The following is a 9,593-nucleotide window of genomic DNA, read 5'->3' as shown; positions in this document are numbered from 1 at the left end:
AAAAAAAAAAAGAAAGAAAAAGAAAAAAAGCGAGCGTGAGCCTCCGCCTGCAGTGGAGCGTGCTCGGCCTCCAGAGGCAGTCGTCTCCAACTTTTCCTCTCCCGCCCCAACTCCGCGCGCCTCAAACTACGGCTCTGCAGGAGCCCAAATTTGCCTGCCGCTCGACTCCACTCTAATAAGCGCGCCAAGGCCCCTGGCGGTTGTTTGCAACGTGGGGGCCACGCTCTCGAGGCTCAGGCCCGCCCGGCAGCCCGCTCCCGGTGCCTGGGCCCAGTTGGGAAGGGGAAACCTAGCGTCGCGGGAGCACCCCGGGAGAGGGCGGAGCGCTCCCTTGCCCCGGGGCAGCCGAGTGGGGGGGGGGGGTTAGGGATCTCCCGCGCCCGGAACGTTGCGAGCAAGGCTTATGAACGTCGCAGGGGGGCACTCGCGAGAGACGGACAGGAAGAGGGCCAGGGGGGACGCCAGAACCCGGGACCGTAGCACGGAAACGGCCCGGGGCTGAGCAGCAGTCAGATCCCGGGATGGAGGGAGCCGGAGAAGAGGAGTGAGGAGGCCGGGGAGGCAGGCCCTGCTGCCCTCCTGCAGGCAGGCAGCCTGCTGTGGCAGTGGAGGACCAGGCCGCCCACAAAGGGAAGGGGTCAGGAGGTCGGGCCTCGGCCTTAGCAGGCTCAGACCAGGCCCCAGAAGGCAGCAGCGGGAGTTCAGGGCCCAGGCCTGGCTCGGGTTGTCCAAAGGGGACCTCAAGCAGGCCTCCCAGGCCTCTGGTGGGGAAACTGAGCTGGAGAAAGGCCTGAGGGCCCGGCCCAGACGCCTGTGTGCCAAGTTAGGCAGAGCCGGCTAAGGCCCTAGGGGGTGTCAGAGACTAATGTGGTAGGGGGCTTCAGGGCCTCCCAGTCCAGAGCCGGATTGGCGAGTTAGACGCTTGTAGATCCAAGGTTGGATTGGGGAGGGGTCTCTGGGAAGTTGGCTAGCAACGCAAGGATTGGGGGGATTTAAGTGCTTAGAGATCGAAGGCAGGTCTTGGGTAGGGGGAGTCAGACAATCGGAAAGCCTAGGTGGTTATTTGGGGAGGGGTCTTTGTGCTGAGACGAAGCGCAAAGCAGCGGCTGCTCAGCTGAAGGCCTGAGGCCTTGTCAAGAGAAGCTCCTGTGAAGGGTGGGCTAGACTAGGCCAGGCCAAGAGAAAGAAAGTGAATAAATCTGGAATCGAAGTGGGCGGGGGGCCCCTGAGCGGGGGTCACAAAGGGTGAGACATGGCCACCAGGCGTTTAACGGACGCTTTCTTGTTGTTGCGGAATAATTCCATCCAAAACCGGCAGCTGTTAGCCGAGCAAGTGAGTAGTCACACCACCTGCAGCCCTCTGCATTCACGTAGTATCGCTGCGGTGAGTCTCCCGGCGGCCTCTCCGACACACGCACCGTGTGCACTGCGGCTCTGCCTGTTTGTCTGTCTCTGTCTGTCTCTCTGTTTAAAAAAGAAGATAAGACTAATACGGAAATGCAAGGTCTCTTGGCTGGGGTCCGAGAGCATCGATCACCCTGGCTGGGGAAGAACCAGTGCTAGGCCCCTGCTCCACCTCTGCCTTGCTCTCTCTCCTCATCCCTGCGCGACCCGCAGCCTCCAATTTACATATGTTTTAGCACTAAGGTTTGGAAGCTTTGGGCCTTTCTGAAGCCTTTTCGTTCCGTTTTGTTTTAAGCTCCCCTCCCCCACTCCGCCCCCGCAGACTGAGCCTCACTTCGGTTCTGCTGGTCGGGTTGCAGGCTCGCAGACCCAAATCCTTGCAAATGCACGATGCCCTTCCCCCAAAGAGGAAGGAGTTGTTTTGGTTTTTTTTTTTCGTCCGTTTTCTTTTAATGGCCTCGCAGCCCTCTGTGTTTCGTGTTCCCTGTGAATAATTGCTTCGCTGTTTGTCCTGGGGGCTCTCGTTTGTGAGGCTGTAAGGTGCTAGCTTCTTCGTTTTCCATTTCCCAGACAGGAAATTAAGCTTTTCCCTCCATTCGAACTTTTTAAAAAGAACATGGTGTGTATGTGAAAATCAACCCCCCCCCAAATAGCCCACGGTTTTTGATTTAATTAACCTGAAACTTTCTCTAGCCCAGCAGTAGAATCGTTTACTGGGAGGGCCTGGAAAGATTGCTGTTGCTTTTCTGTTTGTTTAAGGGGCTCCTTTCTCTTCCTGAGCCTCAGTTTCCTGCTCTGTTGAATAAGGGGGTGTGTGTGCATGATCTAAACAGGAGGAGGAAGATGAGCTCTGTGGTAGCCTAAATGGAAAAGTGAAGTTACGAAACTAGGTGGCGGCGGTGGTGGTCGGGGGTCCTTGCTGTAGACGGGCTGGGTTTGAATAGAAGCAGCATTGGAGGAGGAGAGAACAAAGTCACCCCAAGACCAGGTTCTTGGGGGTTATACTTGACATATACAGTTTGGGGAATCTCACATTTATTTCACCTGTTAGGGACTGTATTCCCTTTACATTTTTTCTTTATGACTTGATCTAAATGCGTCACAAAAATCAGGCCATCTGTCTTGATTATCGACAGAGGGTCTACAAAGACAGTTCTTCCTTTTTTGTAAATCACAAGAGGAAAATGTATTTGGTCAGCTTGCTTATATAGAAAAGATATTGTAAACTGTGTGAGCAGTTTTAGGAATAAAATCACGGTAAACTTAGGTCAAAAAGCATAGAAAACAGAGGGACAGAGTGTGTTTAGCTTTTCATTTACTTAAGAATTTGAAGGTTTTTTACGTTTGTAAACTGAAAGAAGTCGTATTATACTGAAGTAAGTGCAAAATGGGAACGGGCTAATTCCAGCGCTAGTTTTGAAAAGAATGTTCTGAAATAAGCCAAGAAATAGAGAGTAGAAGTGAGTGAAAAAAAAAAAAATCCTCCACGAAACTTTAGTTTTGCTAAATAAGATGTAAAAATTGCATGTTCCTTAAATGACTTGATTTTATGCTACCTCGTGGGGAGAAAAAAAACAGAACTAAAACTCCCGTTAATGTTTTCAAAGGTATCAGTCTTTAACTGATTTTAAAGCATAATGTTTGCTTTAAAATTTTTAATCATGTAAGGTTCAGAATACACTGAACCATAGGATAACATGAGACTTTTTTTTTTTAATCATTTGGTCAGACGGTTTAAAAACCTGGTGTCTGAGATAGGCAGCTTTTTAAAAGTGCATCTCTAAGTCAAATCTATTTTTAAAATGCTTTTCAAAGTTAGGTAATTTTAAATATATATATAAACTAAGTCAAATATTTAAAAATATATAGCTAAACTGTACAATTTGGAAAAATAGATATGTCAGAAAATGTACAGGTATGTTTAGCTAACTCAGACATTTTCTTGAAAATAGATTTCTAAGTCAGACTAAAAATACATGCCTAAGTCAGAGCAGTAAGAAGTATTTTTTACATATTACACCATTTAAAATGTTACATATATTGGTTTGACTATTTAAAATCTTTCTCAGATCATTATGGGCAATTAGATCATTTAAAAGATCCTTGTAGTCAATTAAGACTATCTAAAATATAGATTTTTGCAGTTAAAGACGGTTTGCCTAAGTTAGAATTAAATAGAAGTCACACGTTTATGTATTTTAATTGTGTGCATTAAAAAACATGGCATGTCATAAATTTCCAAAGTGTTTAGGGGTGAATTATTATATTTTCAGCTTGCTTACAGTTGATTCTACAGAAACCATTTATACACACACGGACACACAAAATTAAGTATGTCAAGATGTTAGCATGACTACACAGAGGGTACAATATTTTCAGTTTTTCTGGAAGTTGGGAAAATGTTATAAACATTTTGGGGAAAACTACGTCTAACACAATTTTTAAAACTTTATTAAATAACTGATCTGATTTTTTCACTGCATATCTAGCTCATAAAAAATTTTTAACCTCATTTCTGAGTTGTAAATTTCAAAATCATGTAGCAAATCAAACAAAATTAATGCTATAAAATTTGAATATGGACTGGGTTTTAGGTGGTATTAAGAAATTATTAGTTAATTAAATAAATTTGTTAGCTTTATTAGAGAGGTCTCCTGAAATGTTTCGTACTGAAATGTCAAAACATCACCTAGTTTATATACTTAACACCCCCCCCCATAAAGGAAACAAATAAGGCAGAGTATAACAAATTGTTAAGTTTACTGATGAATATGTGGGGGGAGGCTATGCCATTTTACATAGTTTTCTGTGTGTTTGAAAAATCATAAATAAAAACTTAACAAATACCTGGCATGTTAAAAACACAAGTAAAACAATTAAAAGGCAATTTGTATATATTTATCTAAAACTCAGGTAATTAAAAAAGGAAGTAACTAAATTCTAGAGTGTAACTTAATTAAAAAATCATAAACTGAAATTTCTACTTCCTAGTTAGAAGAAAAAGCTGTAGACCTTGATTTTGGGGTGTGCAAATTATCTCACAATTAGAAATAAATCACATCTGAAATAATTTTTTTTTTTTTAGTTTTAAATCTGAATTTGCACATCCTTATTTTAGGTAAAAGCTGTGGAAATTGATTGTAAAGTGGTGTTTGTGTGTGCGTGTGTGTATTACACACCTCAAAACAAAGGGCACTTAAAGCCATATCATTCAAAGAATTTAAACAGGCATTTTTTTGCATCCTAGTTGGAGGAAAAAAATAGAAGTTGGTGGTTGGTGGTGGTGGGGTTACTGTGTGTACCTATACACGCATATAAAACAGGTTTGTGCCGCATTCAGGCAGATAATGTCACAGCTAAGCAGGAATTTAAGGAGGATGTGCGGTGACAAAACAAACAAAACGTCCCAAGGGCCAGAAGGGACCTAAAGGTCGTTTGACCCAACATCCCCTCTGTGATAACCCCTCTGCCTGCCTTCCTTGACCGCATTATGTGATGGGGATAGGAAATTCCAGCAGCCGTCACCTCTACCTCTTTCACTGCGAAAAAAAGTCCTTGCCTCTATTAACCCCATCTCTGTCTGTGTCTTGCATCCTGTGATCCTAGCTCTGCTTCTGGCCCCCGGGTCTCTGACACAGGAAGCCTCTTCCTTCTCCTGCAGGAGAGATAACCCTGCAGCTTGCTGGTGCCCCGGAGCTTTCTCTAGCTCAGCAGTCCCGGCTCAGGCAGAGAGGTTAAGTTTTCTTGCCTATGAATGAAGTCTAGTTTTTCTGTGTGCTTTTTAAAGTTCAGCACCCAGAACTGAACAAAATTCTACTTAATTGTATTCTCGGTTGTGTTGATATTAGTAAAACTAATTGTTAAAAATAGACCAGGGGTTTAATTTTTAGACTGTCAGCAAAAATGCAGCTGTTGGCATTTCCCATTCATTCTGTTTTGGCCTCAGTTCTGGATGCCCCATCACCGTTATGCCTCAGGGCAGCGTGAAATAAAGGGAAGAACCCTGGAGTTTAAACCTGGGAATTTAGGGCTAAGTTTCACTCTGTGGCTGACGCAGAATGCAGGTCTTCCTGCAAGCTTTTAATCTCTTCTGACATCTTTTGCCTTAATTATAAACGGAGGGTTTGAGTTAGGTGATTTCTCGTGGCCCTGTGGATTCAGCAGTGCTTTCTTAGATTCTGTTTTAATACATTGTTTCTCCTGACCAAGGCTTGCATCCTTAGCTTTAACTTGAAAAGGAGGAAATCACAGTCAACAGCATTGCCCTGCTCATCAGCCCGATGTTAAAATCCTCAAAAGTAGCTCCAATACCGTGGAGAAGCTTTAACACTCTGCCAAGTGCAGGCTTTAAGGCAGCACCTCATTCAGGTAGTTACAGGCAGCTTAGCTTTAAGGAGCTAGAATGAACTTACAGAATTAAATAATCATTCAAAAAAACGTGTGAAGTCTTGAATGAATGATAAGTAGATGTTGAGTTGCTGTTCTGATCCGAGGAGGTGATGTGTGACTTGGGTGATTTCCTTTGATCTCCTGAAACAGATCTTATAGAGGGATTTGAGCTACTTTGTTAGTGTTTACTGCTTAACGTACTCTCTGTTTCAGAATAATGCACAGTCTATAAATGGAAGCTAGAGTTAATCGGTCTTAGATTAGTTTGAAAGTAGCACATTATTTTTAATAAAACATGGTGTGCTTTGGGGGAAAAAAAACAACTGAGGATTAACTGTGGTTTTAAGAAAACTGAGGTCCTTCTTCAGTCTTGACTATAATATTAGCCAAGATTTATTGAGAGCTCACTGTGTGCCTGGCACTGGGCTTAGCCCTCTCCAGGTGTAACCCTACTTCATCCTCACAGAGCTCCGTCAAATAGGTGGTGTTGTTTTCTCATGATACAGATCTGGAAACTAAGGCTTAGAGGAGTTAGGAAACGTGCTCAGTATTGCCCACCTAGTGAGCCAGGGAACTGGAATGGGAACTCAGGCAGACCTGGCCCTGAGCCCTGTATTACCTGCTGGGCCACAGGTGTGCTGGCTGCTTCTCCCGGACTTGTGCTGCAGGTCCCGGAGAATGGAAGAACCCATTAAAAAAATCTTTTTTTTTTTCGTACGGTGGGATTGCATCTTTATCTCATTTTACAACCGTGCAAGTCCATTTTGACTTGCATATTGAAAGTTCTATGTTTTAGTCCATGCTGAGTCTGTTGGAAAGTTAGTTCTCTGTCTTTAGAATCCAAGTATGAAATCATTGTATATTTCTCTTTAGACCTATTTGCTTTTCTGCTTCTAAAGATTCCATTTGAGCAGAGAGGCGTACTTGAGAATAAGGGTACTTTGTTGGATAAAAGTGAAGCGAACTTTTAATTTGGTAGTAACAGAAATAAAGTAAGTATCACTATAGCATAGACCTGTATTTCCAACTCATTTTGCTCAACTTTCCCAGACTTCCTGAGTAAACACAGATGGGTTTCCACTTATTTTTCAGTTTTATGTAGAAAGTTCTTTAGACAATAAATTCCACATGCTACTTGGAGTTTTCAGTATTTGCTCGATTGTATGCCATTGGCAGGTCAAAAACCTAGATGTAGACGTTATAAAGATTTAGAAGGTGATGGTGTGCAGTACCGTGTTTTCATTTGGCTGTATTTTGGTTTTTCCTGATGGTAATTCTGAATGTTTTAATTCAGGTCTTGACAACATTTTCTGGTAAATTGGTGGCAGGGGGAGTTTTGAAAGGCCTTCTGCTTTTAAGTAGCAAAATGGGAGGGGATAATACTCTTCAAAAAGATGACCTCCTGAATTTAATTCCCAATGTGGTATGGTAGTAGCTGCCCATCACTAGTAACTCCCTGAATTGTTAATAAAATTAGAGAAACTGGAAGGTGGGGTGGAAAGAGGCCTGAACACCTGGGTCTGTCCCCATCTCAGCCCTGTGACTTTGGGGAAATGGATTTATATATTCTGAAGCTTGATTTTCCTATTTGTTAAAAAAAAAAAAAAAATAAAGAGTCGTATCTAGCCCATGATTCTGATTTCACCTCTTGTCAACTAATAATTGTAGAAACCAAAAGATCAGGGTGTGTGCTTGGTTGATAATCCAAGAGGCCAGGCTCATATGCAGCAGAGATCTTAACCAGGGTTTGCAGTAATGCTTTATCCAAAGATTGGATGCCAAGGAGCCCCTGCAGAACAGGCAGATGTGCAGACTGAGATACTGAATTAGGAGGTTTTGCTTTGTGTGTTGTTTTATTAACAAAATCACTTCCATGCTTTCTTGCTGAAAATGTTAAGCTTTTAAAAACTAAAGAGGTTTTCCTTTTAAAGTAAAAGGTAATTAAATCAGATTTCCATATGACACTATCTTCTCTATTAATATCTTGTAGTACTACTGTTATGGCAGGGTGTGTATAGAAATACAGCTCTCTTGCTCGCATGGCAAAGCGTAGAAGGGATGAAGAGCACTTCCAGCTTTCTATAATGTCAGCTGATTGAATGTTTACATGGAGGAATGTTGTGGTCACACTGTTATTGCTGTCATTGTTTAATAATATTTTGGCCCTGATAGACCAGTTTCATTTGCACTATTAATTTTTAAAGAAAGAAGTTATGGTTTTTTATTTTCTAAATTGACTGCTCAGCATAAAAAAAAATCAACAGTTGATTATTGAAATTCACCACTAATTATTTCAGTGATCAATACTGTAAAAAAAAAAAAAAAGACCTAGTTGTTCAGATTATCTGTCATTAGTAAATGTCTGTTCAGAAGATAGAGTTCCACTTTGATCGAAAAAAGAACCTTTGGTTTTAAATTGAAACTTAATCTTCTGCCTGCCTGTGCTGCTTCCTTTCTACTCCTCCTTTAGAAAACAAAACAACAAAAAAAAAACCCCTCTCCTTACCTTTTGTTTTGTTTTACTTTCCTTTATAATAGCCTAATAAATAACTGTGTGCCTTCTAGACTAATAATAATGCATGCGAAGCAAATGGGAAGAGTTTTTCTTTTCTTTTACCACCTGTGTCTCTCTCCGGGGAAGAGTGGTTTCTCGGCTTGCTTATTACCACGGAGAAAGCCGTGTCTTCGGGATTTAATCTGTAGAGCCCTTACATATGTGGTCACTCAAATATTATCTGAATTCGGCCATAGACAATTTTGGGGGTTTTTCATTTTCTAATTTTGCTGCATTTGCAGGGCTGATTTACATGTTAAAATTTACATTTATTTGACATGGTAAAATTACATTTCAGCTTTGCACTCTTGATTTTATCTTCCTCAGGGAAATTTAGAATCTTGTGTATGATATTTGATATTTATGAAACAATACCATTATATTTTATTGAAACTAAAGCAAGTGTGTTTTATTTGTTTCTATTGTATTTTAATTTTTACAACTATTTATTGTTTGTATCCTATCTCATTTACCAAAACAACAATCATGGTAAATAAAAATAAAAAACATAATAAGATAAATATTGACGTAGCTTTTTTTTTTTTTTAAAAAGGAAGAATCAGAAGGGGGAGATTTTTTTAAATGCTTTGGTTAGTGGGTCTTTATTTTTAGTCAACTTTACAGTTGCGTAAAATCTCAGTGTTTTCTCAACTGACCATCCCTTATCTGTCTGTCTGTCCCCATCCCTCTTTTTTTTTTGCTATCCCTAACTGGATGGGCTGATGGGAACAACATATCTCTCAGGAGCTGGATGAGGTATTGTGTTTTGACTATTTTTGTATGTTAGTTTATAAATTTATGCCTGTTTTTCTGAAATCTTTGGTCATATGTAAAATGCTAAGAGTGTACACATATTTTAGCATTTGTTTTGATTACTTCTAATTGTCGTGTTTTACAATTTAATACTTAGGATTTATTTAATGTATTTTCAGGCCAGGTGAATTGATGATCTAGGGAAGGGCTTAGGAACATTATTTACTACTGTCGGGAAAGTGTCTCAACTTTGGAAGCAGTAAAATTTCTTGCACTTAAAATAAGCCAGACTGTTTTTAGGATTATGCGTGCAGCTCCCTTGATTCCTGAGACTGTGCAGTGAGGTTGCTCAGAGGTGTAGAAGGACGTGATGTCTGGCAAAAGCCCTAAGGAAGCAGGACCCGGGGCCACCAGACCTGTTGAGATGTCTGCTGAGGTGTCACTGGCCCCCAGTGAGTGGCCCTCCGGTTGTGCTGACTGACTGATCGTTACG

The 9,593-nt window shown here is 41.5% G+C and overlaps 1 protein-coding gene across 8 annotated transcripts in view; it reads left to right on the top strand.

The window, feature by feature from the left end:
- Positions 1 to 468: 468 nt before the first annotated feature.
- The window catches only part of STX16 (syntaxin 16), a 22,976-nt gene continuing 13,851 nt past the window's right edge, over positions 469 to 9,593 (top strand). For 5 of the 8 annotated variants that reach the window (XR_003003839.1, XR_003003840.1, XM_024750440.1 and 2 more), the window contains exons 1-2: positions 469 to 1,384; positions 9,092 to 9,103. Coding sequence is in view for 6 of the 8 variants with exons in the window: in XM_024750440.1 (XP_024606208.1) it covers positions 1,253 to 1,384; positions 9,092 to 9,103 (144 nt within the window). In the remaining 2 variants the exon portion in view is untranslated. The remainder of the gene's footprint in view (positions 1,385 to 9,091; positions 9,104 to 9,593) is intronic. The other 3 variants (XM_024750442.1, XM_024750443.1, XM_024750441.1) reach the window with 3 other exon arrangements.

This window comes from Neophocaena asiaeorientalis, unplaced genomic scaffold, assembly GCF_003031525.2.
Source record: "Neophocaena asiaeorientalis asiaeorientalis breed wild unplaced genomic scaffold, Neophocaena_asiaeorientalis_V1.1 scaffold606, whole genome shotgun sequence".
NCBI classification, from domain to species: domain Eukaryota; kingdom Metazoa; phylum Chordata; class Mammalia; order Artiodactyla; family Phocoenidae; genus Neophocaena; species Neophocaena asiaeorientalis.
This window is presented reverse-complemented; position numbering and strand designations above follow the sequence as displayed.